The following is a 23,938-nucleotide window of genomic DNA, read 5'->3' on the forward strand; positions in this document are numbered from 1 at the left end:
CCAACAAATCTGTACTTCCCTTCCTTTACTCTGCTGAAATGTTTGCATATCCCTGCATGCCTTTCCTCCATTACACAAAAAGTCTCAGTGAAGTGGCTGCTCAAGGAGACCTCTCAATAATGCAGACTCCTTGCATCAACACACTGCTGTTGATCTTCCCAGGCAGTAACTCCCTGAAGGAGATGTGACAAAATACCTAAGATGCTCTGAAGATTCCACAATGTAGTCTCTTGTTCACTCACAGCTCATGACCATCTGACAATGCTTGAGGTTTGTGTACATGAGGAAAGTAGCACTCAGTAAACTGGAATGCACAAATGTCTAATATGAATCCACAGAGGTAGAGGTATCTGTCATCAACTGGTACACAAAAAAAAAGTAGCATTTTTGGAGACAGACAGCAGACAAAGTGGCTTTCTTCAGGAAAAAAACAGAAAGTGAACACCACCAAGTGTAAGAAAACTAACCAAATGTGGTTATATCAAAGCAATTTCTGAAGCTGCTTTTATGGTAGATCTGCCAAAATGCCATAGGAAAAAGATACAGACAAAATACTCTCATCGAGTAAGACAACGTGCCCTTCCACTTCAGCTTTTCTATGCCAATTATGTGGATATAGTTAACTGACACTAAATAAAATAGGAAGAAGATTGCTTGACTTTATCCCCAGCTGGCATTTATTTTTCTGAATTCACAAACATTGGTATTTTGAGTGTAATGAGTTAGATTGCATTAATACATATTGCCCCACTATTCCTACATTAACCAATTCAGGTTATTTGGACAAGGCTTTAGTATCTCTCATGGACCATGATGAAGACTAACACTCAGCAAAGGTACTTCAGATGTCTCTATGAAGTCAAAAAATGCTCTGAATTATTCCTTCACCTGTATCCTCCAAGCCATACCTCTCTATAAAGAGAAATTAAAGTCTGAAATATGGTCCTCTAAGAAATCAGTACCAAAAGCAGATGGCACAAACCTGTGTTTTGGGCAAAATCCTCAATCTCTCTCATCCAAGTCCAAATCCATGCCTTCCATTTTTTAGGTATATCCTCTAGAGTTTTTTGTTGTGTAAAAAATGAAGTATTTCCGTAAGGAAAAGTAAAGTATCTAAACTTTTGACACCCTAAAGCCCAAGAAATATAAAGAAGTCTACTTTCTGATATCAAAATACAAGTTAGATTAAAAAATACAAGTATGAATCCACAGATAAATTTTCTTTTTGAAAAAGCTGTATTATTTCATATTAAAAAAGAAAAAAATAAAAAATAAAAAAAGCAAGCTTACTTCTTCCTCATCAGGTTCAGCTTCTTCTGTTTCAATAGCTGACATACTAGCAACAGGCTTGTTCCATGCCAACTTGAGCTCCTGTCCTTTGAAACGAGATCCATGAATTGCAGCCTAAAACGAGTTTAACCATCTTAGTTATATGTGACTTTACAAAAGAAAGTCTAAGTTGTGTTATGTTCATATGAATTACTGTTAACAGGTTAAATGAAACTACTTCATTCACTGCACATGGAATTCATACATCCTTTGAGGAAAATGATGAAAATACATTCAGAAGAAAATAAGCTTGGAAAACCATAAATAATTTGGTGATGTGGGTAACATACTGAACCAACACATTCCTGTTTTTTAGTATTATTTTGCTGGGTTCCTCATCTTTCAAAGACAGATACAAAACTGTTAATGTATAACTTACTGGAAAAAGTAAGACATCCCACAAATGATTTAATACATTTTTAAAAACCCAACAACCAAACAACTAAAAAAAACCCCTTTGTGATTACAATTTAATCTACTGGAAAATGTTCCACTTCCTGTAAAGCTGTTGTAATTGAAATGCAAAAATTTTTAACTTATGGGATATTCATGTCTTTCTAAGTACCAGCTGCATTAAGTGGATGCTTTGGAAATAGTATGTTCAAATTAAAGTAACATGAATGAGCATAACTCAGCGTTAGCAACATTCCGAAATAACCGTCATGGTCACAAAAGATTTATAGTACAATCTGAAAGTACAGCATAATGTGAAATGTAGAAACAATTACATGTTCAATGACATCTGAACATGAATTGTGTGATATTAAAGTCCCCAGGTATAAATTTTAAATCTGTACATATAAATTTATGATAAATTTAAAAGATTCTATGCTTATTAAAATGCAGCTCAGGAGCTTTTTGTCCATGGTCTCATCACAATGTCACACAACTAGAATGTTTAAAAGTACTTATATGTGACATTTAGGTTCAGAAATAACTTGTAATCTTTGGAAGAAATTACTACTACATAAAAATGCAACATTTTACAACAGGGAATCTCCCTCTTCCTTCCAGGCTAAAACATATATGATCATAAAGCCTAGGCCTATTTTCATTTAAGAAGCTAAAATATTAGCTGCATTTACTTCACAATTTGTCTCGGCAGAGGTTTTTAATGATTACCTTCTACAACTTCTCAAATTGCCAGCCTTAAAGTCTGCTTTAGTTGTAAACACAGACATTCCAGTGGAAACATATTTTTATATAAGAATATCTTAAAGAAAATACAGCTTTTCCTAGATTTGATGGAACCCCATTTTCATAAAATTTTCATTTAGTAATGAAGGTGAAATTATACACAAAGTTGTTTGACAATTAAAAGTTTTAATGCTCACTAGAATGTGGACATCTCAAACACTGATCATAAATCCTGATCCATCTAAAGTATCCCCCACTTTCTGAAGCATATTCTGAACTTCACCTTGAAAACTCCACCTATTCTATTTGAGAGTGACTGAGGAAAAACACACTGCTTTTTAAATGCACTGAAGTGCATTCACCAAAAAAGTTAAAAAAAAAAAAAGAGATGTATGTAATGCTGACTTCAACCTTACCACCAAACGTATGTTTTCTCCCCCCGTCCACATCTTTGTTCTGTGCTACCTTCCTTTTCAGGTGCTTCTTCTTCTTGTCTCTATACTTCTATATTTGGTTCAAAATACTACCATTCCCTGCTTTTTAGATATAGAAATTCAGCAAAAGAAGAGAAGATGTTCCATGCCAATTTTTAGGCAAAACGTGTTCTAATATGTATTTTGCTGACAAACAAGCATCTGTAGCCAGATACTGAATAGATCCTTGCAATGAATCATACTCCATCTGGGAGAAGTAAAGACTTTATTTGGACAGTCCATAAAAGCAGATTATTGTTCTAGGTGACCTATTTTTCTTGTCAGGGGAGTAGAAGTTTCTCTCTATACTTAAGAGTATTTCTTATGTAAACTACAACGTCAAAGAATATGAAGCTGCATGAAGAAGTACCCAATACCAGGAAGCACCAAAACTAAAATCCCAACTTTAATTCAATTCATTTGGGAGTATACTAATTACAACAGCTTTTATCTCTGAACAGAACTTTTGTTCACTGTAGAACTGTGTTCCTTCAGTACAGCTGTACAATACTCTTTTACCCTATCAGTCAGTATACACCATGTACCATTAATTGTACCTCCTTTTTTACAGAATAAATACTATCTCATACAGTTAGTGCTCATCATTGCTATAGCTAAGAGTTTCACAAACAAAACAGAATTCTGTTTTTGTAAAACATCTTTGGCACATGGATCTCAAAATATCTAACCATAAATGCTACTCTAAGTGCTCAAAACTATTGACCTCAGTGGCTTAATTTGCATTGTAAATAGCAGTTATTTCTGTCCATCAGGTCACTGGTGTCTCAAGATGAACAAGAGAATAGCCTGGCCAGGTATGAAAACTGTGTTCAGGTAAACTCAAGATAAAATTTGTGCAAAATATAAACATAAAATGAAATCTTTCCATACAACCATACTGTAAATATGAATCCATTCTTTCTGGAGTCCCTACTATTTTCAGGAATACTCCCTCCCAACAGTGATGCAAGGATTTTAAAGAAAACAAAATCATTTGCAGAACAACTATATTCATTGTTTTGTTCAGGATCACATAATGCCTATACCATGGACCAAGTAAGGCAAGAGTCCTGCTGAGCCAAATGTATAAAGTCCTAATGATCCACACGTAATGATACTGAATTATAATGTAAGTCAACTCTGGATTTTGGTTTCTAAAAGTTACTTCTGCAATTCTGTGCTTCTGTAATTTCATAAATTTCTAAAAAATATGCTAAAAAGGGGGAAAAAAAGAATCAGATCAAATCCCATTCACACTACCACAGGTTTTCAGACAAAGGTAAACAAAATTGATCCCAAAGCAAATATATAGGTTCACTCTGCAGGATGTCAGTGAAATTTCTAGAAGACTATGAGGGTACCAAGTCTTCAGGTGAAAAAGCCTGGCAATTAAACAGATAAACCCAGACATCTAAGCATCAATTCTTAAATGTTTCTCTTAATTTCCCTCATACATCCTACACTTCACTTTGCTATAAACTCTTAAATTCCTAACTAATTCAGTATTATACAGTTCTGACATTGTTGTTTAATTAAAACTTTTGTATCAATAGATTTAAAATAGCTAGCAGTATTACATTTAATCAAATACAGAAGTGTAACATAACCAGAAAGTAGTTCAATGCTGCAGTGTATTTTCAAGAAAGACTATACTCACAGCTTCAGCTTCTGCTCTTGTTTTAAAAGTAATCACCGCATGGAGAGAAGAGTCGTCTATCTGGCAATCTTCAATTTCACCATATTGCTTTTGATAAATAAATTTTAAAAGAAGTTTAGTAAAATAGTTCTCCACCTCTAAAACTGCAGTCCTAAATCAAATGCCCTCAAAAAAAAAGTAGATCATTAGAACAGTGTATATTTCACAGTCTTAATGCCATTGTATTTGTCTTAGCCAAGAATACAGTTACTTGTACTTGCATTTCTAAAACACCGAAGTGCTTTTGTCTCTGGATTTCTCAATTCCTACAGGTATGAGGTAAAACTATGATAGATATGATTCCACTAGCCTATTATAAAACTCTTCCACAAAGAAATATTTCTTAAGAGTCAGGAACTGTAGAAAGAGTTTCGAAACTTAACTGTATTTCAACATCTTAATAACATGACCCATCTCTTCCACTAATGGCCACTATGGTACTGCTACCTTTGATGCTGCCATCACTGTAAGCTGCAAAGACCAACAAAAAACCCCATCTGTGCAAGTGGACTGCACTGCTGATGTGCACAGAGTTTGGTATCATACCACAGAAACAGAAATACAGCTCAGAGTATTTTCAGTGGAATTTGGAGGAAGTTTAAAACAGCAAACTTGCAACCCGCAAAATTAAGTAATTGATCTTCTTCTCAGTGTTATCCTACTAACACTGTGAATGAGATTTTATTTGCTCATATTACTAAGTTCCTTTTTAACGAATATTTTGGCTTGTTAAAGATACTAAGTTTCCTGTAAAAAGAAAGACAGGTCCCTGTTGGATTTTTTTTTTTTTTTTTTAAAAAATCCTCTTGCATGACTGCCTGACAGGAAATATTAAGTACACTGAATGGAGTAGAACTTAGTGGACAAACTGGCTCCTGGACTTCTCCTTTCAGAGAGGACCACTGCAATTAAATGTTGGGGAAAAAACCCCAAACAAACAAGGGGGAGGGTGGTACAGATGGAGAGTCACATTATATTCTTAGTATTTATTCCACAAAATAAACAAACTTGCTTTTATTACACTTTTTTTTTTAAATGGAGGATAAGGGCTTTTATAAATTTATGTTGGTTTTTCACCATTATATTTGCAAAGAAAAATTTGCTAAAAATTACGTATATCACTTCATCATTTTTTAGACTGAAAACAGAAAGAAAAAGTAGAAAAAGCTCTGACTTCTTAAGCTTAAGTACATGAATAGACAGAAATGTTTGGATGCCTTTTCAAGATCTACATATAATTGCACAATTTTCACTCTGACTCTTAAATTCAAAGTTGGGGAAAAGCACTAAAAATGTTCAAAGAAAATTTTCATTAAGCACTTGTTAAGATACTTCAACAAAGATAAACACACTACAGGTACCGAAAATTTGGCAATAAATCAACCTTTGTTCTCACCATCCCTTCAGCTATTTTACCTTTCTGTACCTAAAAATATGTAAAAAAATTACATATATCCTAAGCAAATAAATATGACAAGCCACTTTTCTTTCTTTTTAAGAAAAAAACCCCAGCCTTGTAAATGGTATGCGATTACAGGTACAACTAGTTGAAGCAATAGTGTAATTTTCCTATTTTACCTTTTCCTAATGCATCCTCTGCATATCATGCTAAAGATTCATTCCTACATAATATTTCCAGATGAACTGAATCAGGAGAAAGCAAGTCACTCAACAGGAGAATGTCATCCAAAGGAAAAAGAAGTGAAATTGTGACATACCGCAAAATGAGGCAGAAGATCTTCTCTATCGCTTTCGGTAAACGCAGAGATTTCCAACGCCCTGGGTCGATGATCCACCACTGCATGCACAGGAACTCCTCTGCCTCGGCCCCGGCCTCGTATTCCTCTGCCTCTGCTACGCGATGCACCTCGACCTCTCGCGTGAACCCCTCTACCGCGAACTGAAGAAAGAATCCCTCGCTTGGCAGCCTAAGATGTTTATACGTAACATATTGAGAGATTAAAATTCACACCCTACATATTTAGACAGAATTAACAAACACATATTCTGATGTTTCCTAAAACAACATCCCCAAGAAAGCCCCAGAAAGAGCAGCTTGCAGGTCTTAAAATAGCGGAAGGTGAACATTTAAATAACATTCAGAAGCTAATTAACTAAAAGTTAATTATTACCAGATCAATAATAGGATGGAAATAGGAAACAAGAACCAGGTATCAAAAGAGCCCTTATCTGTGAAGATTAACTCCTCATAGGAAAAAGAAACTGCAGTACAACTGAAATTCCATTACCAAAATTTCTTGATATGGTGTCTAACTACTTAGTCTCTTTATTTTGTTTATCAATTTGTCTCTGAAGTTCAGGCAAGACTTTTATTCTGACCAGAATTAATGCAGCTTAAGAGCTTTTGGCCACAAAACTGTGAGATGTGAAACAAAGGCTTCTAAAGGGCCCCTCCCAAGACAAAATATTCACTGAACACTTGGCTCTAGACACTCAATAATATCCATTCCCACAGTACCTGTGTGTATCCCTTCTAAAGAAGTGGCATACACTCTTCAAGAACAATCAAAGGGCCAGTGACACTGACAGTCATTTAAAAAATAATTTGCAAAAGTTACTCTAGGTTTCAAAACCCCACTTACAGGTATCCAATTTCAACATTTATAACAGGGAAAAAAAATCTTTTCAAATGCAAATAAATCTGCCATGTGAATCAAATATTAAATGAAATCATCATGTTTTTAATAAATCCTACAGTATTTACAACCCAAACAGCGATGGCACTACTTTAACGGATGTCAGTGACACCCCTCATGAGATCAATCTCTTAAGCTTTATATGTTAAATTCTTCAGACAATTTTACAATAGTATCTAGTTTGCTTTTTATTTTTTTATAAGCAAAATTCTGAGTGGTTTGGGGTTTTTTTAGTTTTGTTCTTTGTTGTGTTTTTTTTAAACATTTAAAAATGTTTAAATGAATAATTTGGGGCACGCTGACTCAACAAACAAGCTGTAAACTATTTGGATTTTCTTTCAGTAAAGGCAGGGTCACCTGGAACAGAAAAACACGTTATGAGTCAAAGAAGCAACACATAAAATATTGTGGGAGTCAAAGTCAGAAGCACAATGTGTGAATAAACTGTTTTTTAAAGAATTTTTAAGAATACTGAAGAATCAAACAAACATCAAGGGGAAAAAACCCCATACACCTCTTGTAATTTGTACAAGGGATATATTTCATGCTGTTCCCTGAAACATGTAAGTGTGCATCACCAATGACCTGTTTTTCTCCATCTACTTCTGCTAGTATTTGCTAAAGGCTTCAGAAATAATTTAAATATTACTGTCCTGAAAGAGCTCTTTTTTTCCCAACTCAAAATACAAACAGACTTTATGAGAACTGGGAGTAGGACTGGCGTGCTCAGCTATGACGTAACTTTTTTTTGAATGTGCACCTACTTTTCTATTCATATTTTACATGTCATTTAAGTCACATATGTTCTGAAATGTAGAATTTATAAACAAGCTTTCAGTACACTTATAAAGTACTACTCACCATCAGAAAATATATTGTTAACTTTTGTGTCATCTCTATTTAACTGGCTTGGTTTATTAGCAAAACTATTTTCACAATTACCAAATCTGCATAACAACTTAGTTTTAAAGTAAGGTTTTAATGCAACTTCGCCTCACGTATGTGCACTGCATTCATAGGCAGTTATACATAAGACATGACCAAACTTCATTAAGACAAGAGCGATTTAAGCGAAACAGTAGACCTGCTTAACAGTAAAAAGAGATAAGATTATCAGGTGATTTAAGCAGGTATTACACAAGCATATAGGTAAGAAAGTGCACTATAACACAGCATAACACCCACAGCATTCGTAATTTCTCAAAATTAGACACACATATGAAGAATTTTTTACGGCCATCTCCATTTTCTTTTTAAAAGCAAGTACTTGAAGAAAAAATTGTGTTTCTATACACTGAATACTTCTTGAAACATTATTTGTTTTTTTAAAGTTATCCTCTTGAAACCAACACTGTAATAGTATTACTTTTGGCACCTCAAGCTTTTTGATTAATCTCATTAAGAGGATGCTAACACTTAAGAATAGAAGATCAGGCAGTGTTTTTTTAACTCTTCTGTGCCAAACACAGAATGACCTTCAGGCAACAATTTAAAAACACTCCATGTTCTCAAGAAAGCATTACTACCACACATCTATAAAATATGTCATCTAAATAGTTACAGAATTTAAGCAGATTAGCAATCACGATTAAGGACAACACTATTTCTGAATTCCACTGAAGTAGTGGAAGTGTTTTTTTAAAATTATTTTTTTATTAAAATTATTTTTTTATTAAAATTAATTTTTTATTAAAATTATTGCTAATTGTCTCCATCTACATGCAACTTAATACTGTACTCTGGCTAAAACCAGTTCATAATACAATACACAAGCTAATAAACATAAAGGAAAATATTTGATTAAAAGTTAATTGCTACAAAAGAAGAGACAAACATACTTCCAGCTGTAGTTCTGTATATTTTCGTCTTAATTCAGTAACTTCCTCCCCAGCTTGCATCTTCTTGTATAAATCCAGTTCAGTATCTAGTAACTCTTTCTGCATCTAAGAAATTGTTATGATAAATTATTAAGTTCCACAGTTCACATTCTCTACTAAGGGAACAATTGTTCAATAAAAAGCTGTAACTTTTCAGGTATACTGCTTGTTACACTGGGTTTCCACCTTCAAAAACAAACCAAGCACAACCTAATTTTTTCTCAAGATACATACAATAAAAATTCAAGATTATATGGTTATGATGATGAGATAAAAAGAATTTTTTAAAAAGCTGTACAACTATGAATGAATAAAAAAAACTATAATAAGTACTGAGAAAAAGCGTCTAAATTTATTACAATGTCATAATGCAAAAGCACAAATGGTAGTTCTGTTCAGACCACAGTGGAAAAAACACAGAAAGTAACAAGACCTTTGCTAACAAAAGACTGGTCTCTGATGCACCTGAATTTACCCTCCAGGACACAGTATGTTAAAAAAAATTAATAAGGTTCAGAAAACATATATGAAACTGAAAGGTATCTCTGAACCCAAATTAAGACATGTTCACTGCAACCACTGAAGTGCAGGGAAAGATTTATGTGACCATGAAAATTTAATCTGAAGTTCTGATCCAAAGTGAAACCTCTGTTTTCTTCTTTTTAATGGAAGAAGCAGCACCCAAACACTTCAGTGACATCACAAATTAAGGCTAAAACTATGGAGGACTGTGAAACAGTTTACGTTTACACCCACTGATTCGAAACAACAGCAAGGAATGTTTGCAAAGGCTGCCTGTCAAGAGATGAAGGTTTCGCACTTGTGACAGTTGGAAACCAAGTATCAACACTGATAAAGAAAGGTGGTTTTGTTTCTTTGTTTTTTTCCTGGAAGCTTTAGAAGAAAAATAGCTGGATTATTCAACTGGCAACTTCAACCTCAAGTCCATTCAGCCCCATTTTCTGATTATCTACAGCAACCACAGGAAAAAATCCATTATCTCTTGTATAATGGTTTTCTAAATTTTCAAAATTGGAACCAGTGCTTCTCTCAAATCCCACTGTGTTGCAATACATCAATGACATGACAAAGAAGCGCTTCTGAAGTTTAATAATGACCAGCAGTCAGCACTCACAGAGCAGCCAGTGACGCTGGTGTAATAAAGACTTTTGCGTTTATTATTAGTGGTCTTAATGAAGACTTCTCTGTTGCAGAGCTGTGCCAAGTCTGAAGAAGAAAATACCTCCTTCAGGACACATCAAGGGGCAGCAAAGTTTTCTCAATTAAGGGGGAAGAGCCTTTTGTAATCTGATGAACTGGAAGAAGCAAAAATAGGTAAAGATAATGGCACAGTCACATGGGCCTCATCTTTCATGTCTTCAGAGTCTTCTTCAGAGCTGTCCAGGTTTTAAACACTTAAAAATGCAAGAGAATCAAAACCAAAGTCTTTCAGAAAATTGTCAAAGTTGTAGATTTTAACCAAAGACTCTGTAAAATCCTCACTTCCACAAAAGTCAGATGGGGCTGATTGGTTTTGCTATTTCAAATGTTAACAAAACTGCACACAGATAATGGATACTTTGTCTACTATGAAGTGAGTTTACTTAAAATGTTTCTTCATTTTCTGTATTACAAAGGAAATGGAAAAGCAGCTCAAAAACTTCATTAGAACTTCAAAATTAGTATATTGCCTCACTTTTTCTTAGCAAAAACAACTATCACATAAGGAAGTGGTGGACCAGGTTCCCAAGCGAAGGGTGATGTAGGCAGAAAAGATCTCTAGATAAACAAAACTGGGCCGAAGAAGAACCACCTGAAACATAAACACACCAATCCATACAACAAATTAGGGATGGCCTACACATCACCATCACAGGGGCAAGATCTCCTTTCTTTTCTGGGAAATCAATGCCTCTCTAAAGAACCTATACACTAATACACAAAACTTGTGAAACAAAGAGAAGGCACTGGATGTCTGTGTGTAGTTACAGGGCTACAATCTCCCTGGGACTACAGAAATATCATAGAAAAACAGACATGAGCGGAGTTGTACAGTGGACAGACAGAGCCTCTTAAGGACAAGCAAGGATGGTAACGAGTAGGAGTTGCTCTTCATTAGAGAGTGCAGTATGAACACAAAGAGCTCTGCCTGGGGACAGATGATGAGCCAGCTGGAAGTTTATGAGTCAAGACTGGTGGCAGATCTATGCTGGTGATATTGCAGTGGGTGTGTACTACACACTATCTAGTAATGTAAAAGTAGATGAGGCCTTCTTCAGACTGCTGGAAAAAGCCTCCTGTTTGAATACCACGGGTCTAGGTATCTTCTGGAAAGGCAGCATGATTCTCAAGAATTGCATCCTCCAAGTTCCAAAGCACACAGGAAATAAAGTTGGCAGGATGCTCGCCTGGATGAACGAGATGATTCTAACAAAACTTATATCCAAAGCCAAGATGTACAAGAGGTGGAGCACAAAAGGAACACAGTGAAATTGTCTGAGCATGCAGGTACTGGTTTGGAAAGCTAAAGACCACCAAGAGTTGAATCTGGCAAGGCGGGGCGAAAAACAAGAAGGGCTTTAACACAGCAATCAGCAGCAAGAGGAACACTGTGCTGTGAAAAATGTGGTCTGACTGCTGAACATTAAAGAGGACCTAGCAACAAAGGACATAAAAACAGTGGAGGTACTCAATATCTCCTACTCCTCAGTCTTTACTGGAAAGACTTGCCTTCATCAATCTCACATCCTGAGACTGGAAAAACCTGGAGCAAGAATCATAGAATCATCAAGGTTGGAAGAGACCTTTAAGATCAAGTCCAACCTTCAAGGCAGCACTACCACTATAACCCTAAACCCTAACCCTAAACCACTAAACCCTATCACCCAGCACCTGATCCAGATGCCTTAAACACCACGGGGATGGTGACTCCACCACTTCTCTCAGCAACCTATTCTGTTGTCTGCCCACCCTAACAACCTATGCCCATTTATCCATCAGGATAAATACATGCTTCAATTTTTTCTTAAAATCTATATAAGAAGCTACAGTTGAGTACATAGAAGTAATTTCAGTATTTCTTTTTGGTATTTCTTTTCAAGGCTGTGATCAGTTTAGGAACAAATATTTCTATAAAAAGCAAGATATTCCATTTTAAAAAGGTGATATAATTCCATCTTTAGGCAGCTGGTAAACTGGTAACAGCCATGTATCAACAAGAATGATAGCAGAGGAAAAATCTCTTCTCACAGGAAAACCCAGATATGGGCACCTAGATCAAAGGAAAACTGACCAGTATAATCTTCAATCTTAAAAGGTTAATATATAGACAAATTAAAGTGACATAAAAAGTCCCAGGAAATTACGTACCGGTACCGTTTGTTTTGTGTACTAAACCTGACCAGAAGATATTTGTGCTGCCTAACCACAATCTTTTTGCATAAGAAATATTATTTTCATAATTTCTATTAAAAATGTAAGAAAGCAATAGACTATACACAAAGCATTGGACAAAGTAAAAGAAAGAATCACAACACTTTTGATTTGGTTTTTTTGATCTTCCAGATGATGCAGTATCTGTGTAACAGCAAATACAGCTTTTAGACAACAGCATGGTTTTAAAATTAACTGTGTTCCTTTGAAAAGAAGGCAAAACCAATCTCACTTCAAAGAGGACTTAAAAATTAAACCAGTTAGGGTTTGGAATATTGCTGATTGGACTACATATTTTTATTCTTCTGAAACAAACATGTGAATTCATCTATTAAAAAGCTGATCAAAACTTGAGTACCTGAGTTTTAGTTTTCATGCTTTTTAAAGGAGTTCCTCCTGCTGGTGATACACCTTTTAATTCATCCTTTAACTTGGTAATGCTATTAGTCAAAATTTCCAGTGTTTTCATGATTTCTGCTTTGTCTTCGGACTTCATGGCTTTATTCTTCTCCAGCTTTGAAATCAGCATCTGTCCAATTCAGGAAAAAAAAGTCTTTTTACTCAGCAACTAGTATTACAGATCTGTTTTCCAGTGGTTATTATAACTAATGGAAAAAAAAAACCACTGCGGTTCTTTTGCTGCAACCTACAAATCAACACATAGGACTTTTAACAGATTGTATTAAATTAAAATCTTTGAATATCAGATTTGTTTCCTAATGAATATCTGATATTTCCAATTCATTTGGACAGATTTGCTTGACACACTTGAATTATTTGAAAATTTTATTCAACTTAAATGACATTTTGGCTTTTTTCCTCTTCCTAAGCCTAAGTGCAGTCATGCATAATTTTCTACATCATTCTCACCTGCTCTTGTCAAACAGAACTTAGGCGTTCCTTTCTCCCAAACATATGCATTTTGCTCCCAAATTAGGCAATATCAATTAAAATTGGATAAGAATGCATAAGCTTGTAGGGTTATTTTAAGTAAAACAACAGGACAAATTAGATTAAGACTATAAACTTAAAATAATATGATAATATCATTCTAAGAGAATGCTTATTTTATAGGCCCTTTCTTTGTTCATTCTTACAAATTCTGAAATATTTTACACTGAACTGAGATTTTATAACTGAATTGGTGACTGTCTTAATGCTAATATTTTACCTTCTGTGTTTCAATGTGCTTCTCCAAGATTTCTTGCTTCTTTTTCCTCACATCTTGTTGAAGTCGCAATGCTTCCTAGAAGCATAAAAAGATTACAGAAAGTTTCTAGACTTTGAAACATAATGCCAGAATAATATACTATACCTGGCAACTACACAGTAGTAACTTACAATAACAGGGAAAAAATTAGTGACAGGAAATGCAAGGTACTAATATTTCCAACTATGTTTTGGAACACAATACATCACCAAATTAAAGAAAGATCTAATTATCTTAGTTAGATCTGTGCTGGGAAGACTTTATTACTGCTCACATACAAAGTAACACCTTACACAACTCCACTGAAAGCTGAAAGGCAACACATTACACTACCTCAAGAGGTACAGCATGCAAGTGTTTAAATGTGCAAGCGCAATTATCTTGAAAGCAACTGTAAATCAAGTTCATCAATTAAAACACAGTCTCCAAAACTGTTACAAGTAAAAAGAAAACACATTCTATTTTCTAAACTTGAAGTGTCACCCAAAGAAAAGCACCTCTTTTGTGTCTGAACACTCTAACTGGGAAGTGACAAGTACAGCTACTCCATGTGCCAACAACAGAACCTTGACAGGCAATGGGCAAATCAAAATGAACTGAAACTGATCAATAAGTGACATAATTGCACTTGGAATGAGAAGCAGGAGGAGTTGCCACCCCTGCTGTGCTCAGCGCCTACTAATGGTGCTCGTGAGAAAGCAGTTGCTTCTTGTTCTCAAATACAGAATATAGAAGTCTCAGACAGCAGAAAACCCTTAAGAACTTTGATATCAACATCTTTAATATAATAGTAGAGGAGAGGCAGAAGAGGATCAACTGGGATCAGATTGCAAGTGGAGTATCTTATACAAAGACTAAAAATGCACAACAAGACTGTAAATGCACAACAGCCATAGAAAAATAAATAGTCAAGTTTCTGTATGTCTTCCCAAATACTGACAAATTCTGCTGCATGAAATGTTAGTTTTCCAATATAGTGTGCAATCATTATTCTGAAGGGAAAGGAAGGTAAGGGGATGAACGCAAAAAAAAAAGCTAGGGAGACAGGAGGAAAAGAAGGGAGTGAGTCCCACAAAATCATGTTTTTCCACAAGTACTAGTATATTGTAACAGAAATCTCTGAAGGCAGGAAGGAGCACAAGATCACATGAAAAAAGAGCCAATCACTTAGGCACATCTTCAGTGTCTTTTCTCAAGAAAACTTCTACAGCTGTTATGATGAGTCAACAATTTTATTACAAGTTTTTTGCCATTTTACAGGCATTTAGCATCTTAACTTGAAAGGTAAAGACTCTAATTGTAAAAAAGTGTTAGGGGACAAATATGAAATGAAATTCCAAAATTAGAACTGCTTTCCTTAAAGTCTGGACCAATGGCAAAACTCACATGCAGCTACAAACTGCTAGTTCAAATTATATTAGACATAAATTACAGCAATTTACTAGCATTTGACCAGAATCTTTTGTTTAACAATTATACTGATTTCAACACTTATGTTTGGACCTAACGTATTATTGTATTCGTAACTTGTGGTTAAAAAACAGTAAGACAAAAAATGTCCTGTGATTTAGTTTTTCTAAGTGATAAGAATAAACTTGAAAAAGGAGCTTTTCTGGGCTCTCTTTAAAATTCTAAGCAAGCTAAAATATAATTGAGTGACCTGTTAAGGCCAAATACATTTTTGTTGCGTTTCCTTTCTAACATAAACAGAAAAGAGAAAGCCTAGCACTAGGTAAAAATAAAAATTGGTGCAGAAGAACTACAGCTTGAAACAACAAAATGCAGAGTCATAAATTCTCAGTTCTCTCAAAGAAACAATTTTGGTCGCAAGTACGAAATACACTGAGAATAAAGGCCAGTTCCAGAAAGGTTTAAGAGAGCAGAACAGTGACTATACTATACTCCCTTTCACTCACAATAGACAAGTCATACCTCAACGTGTAGATTCTGATTCCAGGAAAAAGTGTGTCACATTTTGAATTTCTACAGTTTTAAACCTGCTTACACTGCCTGAACATACACTGAAAAATAACAAAACAATGCTGAATTTTCTTGTAATATGTAGGGGAAAAAAACATAGTGAATTTAATCTTGCAACAAGTTTCATCTATGTTCTTGAGATGAATATACATAGTGCTCTATCTCTAGGTCACAAGTTCCCAACCTAGGTCCATTTTATAAAGAAGCATATTTAATTTACCTGTTTTTTCTTCTGTGCTTCATTAGAGTCTAGCACGGAAGTGGAAACAACAGGCAAAGATTTCTGTGCTGCCTTCAAAGCAGCAGGGTTGTACACAGTTTTTGTCAAGCCAGTAGAAGTAGATAAAACCTATAGGAGGAAATCATTTTATTTTTTTGCCAGTGAATTTCAGTCTTTTAAAAAACCCGCATGAGTGCTTAAAAATATATAAGCATCTTTTCTTTTGTCTCCTTTGATGATATGGAATACAAAAATTTGGTGTAGCAATTATATTTGGAGTTGTTGAAGTTAAACAATTTCTGAAGAGGCAGCACCACGTCAGATATGTAAGCTATAAACATCATCTTATAAATCCTCTCCACTGAGATTTTGTATGTACTTCCAAGTTTCAAATACATAAATATTTACGTGTTTGAGCATAACTAAGGAAACAGAAGATTGAGATTTTTGCAAGAATAACTGTTGTTTTTCTTTTATGTTTTGAAGTCTCAAATACAGTATTTCATGGCTGCATGAATTTTCCAAGCAAAAGTTCAACATGATTTTAGAGACTAAGGTCCAAAGTAGAGACAACAGTTTCTTTTCATATGCAGTTGGTGCAAAGTAGAGCTTGCACAATCAGCAAGAAGTAACTCAAGCACAAGGATGTGCTTCAACATCATACAGCAAAGGAAGAGACTCGTATGTCCCTCTGTTCTCTTTCCTATATTTGTAATGAGGAATGAACTTTCTCCATGACTTACTGAGAACACTGATGACTGCTTTACAATCTCTCTAAAACATACTATGCACATCTCCACAATACCTGAAGATTTCAACTATTTTGTTTTCTTAGTATGTTCCTTAAAGTATATTTTGGGGATGCTAGTATTGAAAACTCCACAGCTATATCCTAGAGATAATATAGGCATGATCTTGTCCACCTTGTTAACAAACAGCAGAAATTATGCAATTGGTATGATTTCCAGGAGTTTAAAAATACTTTCTATGTATGTGAAAAAACTAAAAGATGCATGCAGATTTTCTATGGGTCACCATGCACTCCATAAAATAGACACAATGTCCACCAACAGGAGGAAAAATAAAGAGACAGACAAGAAACAAAGACAGAAAAGACCAAGCGATTAGAAGAATTTATAACAGGAACGATTCATATAAATCCTTTGCACTTCAGTATGATATTTATATATTTCTTCCCACAGTAAAGTGTTTTCAAGAGTATGCAGTGCATAGAAAACTACAGAAAGAACAAGTCAACGCACATTATGGGGTACTATAAAAGGTGGTACAAAATGCTCTAAGCAGGCCATTACAAAGATGAAGGATTTTTTCTAAATTTATTAAAGAACATTAAAGTATGCATATTCCAATCATACAATTTCTATTACGAAGTAGCTTTAGGACAGGCTACAAGACAAACAAACAGAGGATCAAGCAAAGACAAAAAATATTGACACATTCCTTTTGCCCTGAACTGTCTTCAGGGCAGAGTAAACCACACCTCCTCATCTCTTTTATGTAGGAGATGTAAGGAGATGCCACAGCACCAATACAGACAAGTCAAAAGCAACACTAACGTTTTCTAAATTGCTTCATACTATTCAAGAGAAGGAATAGTGTGAATAGCATGAATCTCTTCACAAGTCCACAAACTGTAAGTCCCCATACAGATCTTAAAATGCCTCATAATGACTGTTTTATCACCTTTTTCTCCTGCTCTTTGGGAATAGCTATCCCCCTTTCTCATTGCAAAGCTCTTGTCAAACCCCCCCCGCACTCCATCAGGAACAAAAAACCATCTAGGACATGATGACTCGTTTTTTTGGTGGATGTCAATCATTTAATTTCTAATGGTTATAGAATACAGTGACTGCAAACTAAGCAAGGTATTTCCTTGTAAAGAGGTAGCAGTAGGTAAAAACAAGTCAAATGAAGTTTCAGAAACCTACTAAAAATGTCACAGGAAACTGCTGTTTTTCACAGCAAATCTAGTGAACAGCCCAGCAAAATCACATCTGTACTATAAGACAACACAACAGAAGAACATTCTAGCATGAATTTACTCTTTGTAGAAAAATGTTTCAGGATAGCTCAACTCTTACAGAATGAAGAAAAAAAGTATTTTCACTCAAACTGCAAGCTGAAGCATGTATTTTGTATGTAAAATGTAATTCAGGTATACACAGCAAGATTTAGAGTGCCAAGAATGGAACTAATCAAATTAACAACAAAATACACTTAAGAAGCCTAGATCAGTGCATTTAGGCAGACTGCTCGGCTTGAAATGAAACAAAGACCCATTCTCTAATATTACAACTAATATTACCAACTTCAAGTATTGTTAACTTTGTATGCTAGGTATCTCTGGAGCGAATTTTACCCATTAGATTCCACTTAATCCATCAACTGCCATACTGATCACACTGAAAAGGGGTGGGAGGGGATGTATGTGGGGAAATACACTGGATGCTTCATTTATTTCAGGTCAAGCTAACTCCCAATAGACAAGATATATACCTAGACAGAGGAATCCTGTTACAGGGTAATACTTGCTGTCTTTCTACGACAAGTCTTCTCAAATGAATGTTATAAACATTGGAGAAGCCTGTCCCTTAAGTGCTAAATAGATCTGGAAACATGCATTACAAACTTTGCTACTATAGTAAACACATCAACAACTTTGTATTCTGAAAATTGGAACCACTGGCCAAAATACATAGCTCATAATCACAATTCAGATGCACCTTTCCCACCTTACCTCTCTTTGTCCTTTCTATACTGATTAATTTCCACCTTTATCTTTTCACAAGTACTGCAAATTGTAAAACCAAATAAAAGGGTAAATATTTACAGCATCACCTTTTAAGGGGCACAGAAGACCCCTTAAAAAGAAAAGTCACGTTTTTATAGAACTGCTTTCTATAGTTTCATATGAGGTATAAAAATTTATTTAGTTTTAAAATTTATTTCTGTATACTTCTATACAACTCAGGATTATGGAACAGACCTAGTTATTTTTATGACTGAATAAAAGGAACCTGCTAGATTAAACAAACTCCACAAAATAGCAGCTTTTGTCCTATTATGTCCTATTCTTCTTATCATAATTTAGCCATCTGCTGAGTTTTGATATATTATACCGCCTAAAACTAATCCTTAACAAATTATTTTATTCATAGTTATGAAACAAACTTAATATTCACACAAAGGGTTCCATAAAAAAATTAATTCTACTGAAATATGAGAGAAGAGAATATGAGACATTTTCTTACCTTTTCAGTTGTTGGAGTAACTGGCTTTGACACAAAACCCAGTCTATCCTTCACAGATAATTTAGTCACATTCTAAGAAAACAAAGCAAAATTATAGTTCAAATGCACACTACAAGTATTAGCAATCTAGAAAAAATACTTAAATAATAAAACCATAGACTTTTAAGCAACATTACAAGAAAAATATTCAACCAGTTGATAAAATTCATTATTTGCTTCTGCAATTAATACACATCTAAAATTGGGTAAGACAAATATGAAGCCAAATTTGGAATCAAAAATTATACTACGTACTTTTTGCAAGAGGTCCAAGACATGCTAGCTGGCAGAGGATTATCTGCACAGGCCCTTTTAAATACACTACAGTTCTTGTGTTCTATAATCTGCTATTTGCAGATTGCATCTGCATCGAATGCAGAAAGTTGTTTGAATTTAAACTACAGATATGTTATGATTTGTGCTGGTCTTCCTTTCCAGAAATAAAACCAAAGCGGTGGCATAATGCTAATAATGAAATGTTGCAAATATAATAAAACATTAAAGACTATTTCTAATGGGAGTAACACACCAGATTCTGTCATTATTCACATTGGTACTGCGGCGACACGACACTCTTCCTTGTATGAGGGGTGATGTACAAATCCTGAAAGCACTTCTAGATACAGACCATCATTCTCTAATGGTTTTAGGTGTTTAACAGATAAAATATATATATACGTTAAAAAAAAATTAGCTTTTAGTTCTTTGCATAGAAACTCACTTTATTTTGAAATCTGACACCAGCAATGTAACACAACAATACTGAAACAATTTCAGAGCCTTTCAGTTTTTCTTTTTAAACTATGTAAAAAGCTATGATACTTAAAAATTTAGTACCATGTCAGGTAAAAAAGCCAAATGTCAATGCACTGAGGAAAACTTTTAACACGAAAACGCCACTAACAATATAAGCAGATGCACTTGCAAGCAGTAAATGCACACTTGCACTATAGGAGTAACAGTAACTGGTACGTTCATACACTACAGAACCTACTCTAGGAAGAACAGGCAACTGAATTTCTCACTACAACACAAACCTGAGCGACTTCTGTGTTGGCACCCTGTGCTTCCGCGGGTTCAATATTACTCGGAGGTACCGGGCCGAGCCGCTCCTTCACCGACTGCTTCACTACAGGCAAAGTGGGCTGCTGCACTAAGGGCTGGATCACCTGGAACACCGCCCCAGCCCCCAGAGGCACAGCGTAAGGTTAACAACAGAAGGCTGCTACACGCGTCATTCAGTTAGTACATAACGAAATTACTGCAATGGCATTTCCATTTGCATTTCTTCCCTTCTACCATTCAATTCAGGCTTTTTCACCTGATGGGAAAAATTACCTCTTCACAAGATTTATTATGTTATACTGCATATTTGTGCAGTGCAAGTGGCAATAATATCCATTATGCACTTGCAGCTTACAGAAGTGACCGAACAACTCTGATTTATTTCTATTAATTACATTTATTCAGCCTAACTTAAACTCTACCTGTTAGAACCAAATAAAACATAATAAAGAAGTCTTCTGATTCCTCTCACAACTCTTTCACCATCAACCATTTAGTTATGAAAAGACAGAATACAAACTTGTATGGCAAAGACTTTCACTTTTTACAGTGATACGTCACTTTTCATCTCCTGTATGTTTAACTTGGACAAAATAGGAAAAAAAAGGTTATAGAAACATGCAGTCATGAGACTGAAGAAAATAGAGCAGATAATCTTTGAACCTACCATGGATACCCTGACAGCTAACAGCTTTCCTTTTTTTTCTTTGACAAAACCATTCAACAGTTAAGACCAAAAAAAATGCTTCCAAGCAAGCTTATTGTCATATTTATAGCCCTCAGAAGGTCACCTAATCCATTTCTCCACTGTAGGGCAAAGTCAGTTATGCCATTACTGACAGTATCTATCTATCTATCTCGTTCTTACAGATTTCTGATGAAACAAGTCCTGTCACCTCTCTAGGCAAAAATGTTTCAGTATGCTTAGGCATTAGAAAATATTTTTTTAATATTTAACCTAAATCTCTTTGTGCTGCCTTTTAAGCCCAGAACTTCCTGTTTTATCTACCTCAGATGTGGAAAGCATACTGTTTCTGCTTCCTGGCAGAAGCCTTTTGTTTGATGATTTATTATGGTTGACTCCCACCATCTTTACCTAAGTACTTCCACTCCTCTTAGAAATTCTACAGCAAAAATTTTCCAAAGTAATCCTGCTGATGAAATAGCAATGGTTAAGCAATTGTGCTGGACCAGATGAAGGGACAACTTAAAAGTCAATTGACTTTACATTGAAGAAAATTCAAAAGCCTGTCTTTGGTGCCTGGCAGACAAAATCTGGTTGGAAGCCATTACAAATACAGGTGAAATTAATTAACCCATAATTAATTAACACAACAGAAATCTTGACAAAAATAAAAATATTTATAGTGTATGAAGAAGTATAAAATTTCCATACTACTAACTGATATGATAGCAAATATTAATTTCAATGAAAAGAGAAATAAATATTCATGCTTCTGAAAGACTTATGAACAAAAAATACCTGTTTACTGACTCAACAGTTCGTTAACTGTTATATTTTGGGGTAGAAGAACACAGAAGCCTTGCACTTAAAATTTTGATTTCCTGTTTTAAGTTTTTCTTGTTACTGTGTACCTTCTGTCACCGATAACAGACTTCAAATTGCAGTCTGCTGACATGTGCTGAATGGCTGTTCTTGGTGAGGCAAGAACACTTAATACTGCCCCTAGTACTAAGGGAATTCATTCTCAAATCAGCAAGATCAGCAAGGTTAACTTAGTAAAGGTGGTGTGATGGCTAAAAATTAGGGGACTGCTAAAAATAACAAATATATAGATCGGATGTTTGCTTGGAAATACAGAGTTAATACTCCAATAACACTCTGGATAGCATCATCAGCAAATAAGCTGATAGCATAGTCCAAGCTATCTTTTGAGTAAGAGGGAACGTCTGCAGGAATGCAAATGGCATACTCCACTGCCCTCTTCTGGCTGAGATGGGAATCAAGCTTAGAAAATAAATACCATTTTGAGCAGCACTACTTTGGACGAAGCATCAAGGATATCTATAAAATCTAAAGGATGATAATTAGGAAGATAGTAAGATGGATGTCATTAAAACCGAATTTCTGTAGATAAAAATCAGGGCATTTGTTACAAAAGAAGGAGAGAAAGGAAACGGGTAAAATGCTGTACAGCAGGATTGCCATGGAAAACTGGGTCACTGATTCTGAATGATGATGAAGTACACATGAAGAGAAAGCAGGAATTCTCAGAGCAGCAATTGAAAGAATCCTCTAACAAGTCATTCACACATTATATCAGCATATATAATCAAGTGACCATTCTTCTACAGAGCCTGTCTCATACTTCGAGGTGCAGAACTTGTTCCACACTGATCACCAATCTAATAAAGCAGGATACACAAATATTCTGAAGGATTTGCTACACCAGCTGCTAACTGAGAAGACTCTACTCAATAACCCACAGAGCCTGGGAGAACCCAAGGTTCCTCTTGTTTGAGTACAGCCACTACGACTGCTGAAAAGTCTGATTTAGCTTGACACAGGTTACAAATCTACCCCTCACAACAGTAATTGCTGGTTTGTTTTTTTTTTTAATGTTGCCAGTGCTGCTACAAACATGACAACTTCCAGTAGGTGTTCCTCTGCAATTCAATCAAAAAATGTAGATTTAGAGTATTTTAGTTGTAAGGGACCTGCAACAATCATCTAGTCCAACTCCCTAGTCACTTCAGGTTTGACCAGAAGTTAAAGCATGTTGTTAAGGACATTGTCCAAATACCTCTTAAACAGTGACAGGCTTGGGGCCATCAACCACCTCTCTAGAAAACCTGTTTCACTGGCTGACCACTCTCTCGTAAAGAAATGCTTCATATCCAGTCTGGACCTCTTGTCATACACCTCCGATCCACTCCCAGACATACTGACCCTGGATATCAGAGAGATCAGCAACTTCTTCCCTAATTAAACATGTCCCCGATCGCTTCCTACAAAATTAGTCTCTCTAATGAAGTTCTCCTCTTCCACTGTTGTTTTCAAGTCCTTAGATCTATGTGTATATATACCTGTATATACACATAGGCACCTCTGTGTAAAACAAATTCTTCTGCTACTTTCCACAATAATATGCATGCTCAATAGGAAAGGGAATAGGAAAGAGGGAAAACCAGCACCTTTTGGAAGAAAATGGAGATCATTTTTCAAGAAAAGAAATGTAACTCTGCTGCCTTTCTTATGCTCACCAGAAGAAATAAAAAAGCCTATACTAATCAAAGCAAAACAGATGTTATTCAGCAGAGAGGTACACCAAATCTTGCTTGAGGTGATAACAGAGTGGAATTCACCAAAAATCACTGAAGGGCTTTCTATAAATACCTTCAGTCTCATCTTGTTAATCAACTCCTGAACCTTATATATCAAGTAAAAAATTTTACAACTGAAGAGTGACTTTTGGAAATGCTTGATATGAAGTAGTCGTTATTTCAAAAGGATTTCGTTTACTTGATATAAACGTTCTCTTAAAAATGCTTCCAAGATTCTATTTTACATAATATGCTAGAACAGACTT

At 35.2% G+C, this 23,938-nt stretch overlaps 1 protein-coding gene across 5 annotated transcripts in view; it reads right to left on the reverse strand.

The window, feature by feature from the left end:
* RBM26 (RNA binding motif protein 26) overlaps positions 1 to 23,938 on the reverse strand; it is a 52,410-nt gene that overhangs the window by 4,257 nt on the left and 24,215 nt on the right. For 4 of the 5 annotated variants that reach the window (XM_032100012.1, XM_032100010.1, XM_032100013.1 and 1 more), the window contains exons 13-21: positions 20,360 to 20,491; positions 19,284 to 19,355; positions 16,012 to 16,140; positions 13,773 to 13,847; positions 12,960 to 13,130; positions 9,131 to 9,235; positions 6,354 to 6,563; positions 4,597 to 4,683; positions 1,291 to 1,404 (exon numbers count right to left, since the gene is read on the reverse strand). In XM_032100012.1, the coding sequence (XP_031955903.1) occupies positions 1,291 to 1,404; positions 4,597 to 4,683; positions 6,354 to 6,563; positions 9,131 to 9,235; positions 12,960 to 13,130; positions 13,773 to 13,847; positions 16,012 to 16,140; positions 19,284 to 19,355; positions 20,360 to 20,491 (1,095 nt within the window). The remainder of the gene's footprint in view (positions 1 to 1,290; positions 1,405 to 4,596; positions 4,684 to 6,353; positions 6,564 to 9,130; positions 9,236 to 12,959; positions 13,131 to 13,772; positions 13,848 to 16,011; positions 16,141 to 19,283; positions 19,356 to 20,359; positions 20,492 to 23,938) is intronic. The other variant, XM_032100014.1, reaches the window with a different exon arrangement.

The sequence above is a fragment of the Corvus moneduloides genome, chromosome 2 (genome assembly GCF_009650955.1).
Source record: "Corvus moneduloides isolate bCorMon1 chromosome 2, bCorMon1.pri, whole genome shotgun sequence".
Classification (NCBI taxonomy): Eukaryota; Metazoa; Chordata; class Aves; order Passeriformes; family Corvidae; genus Corvus; species Corvus moneduloides.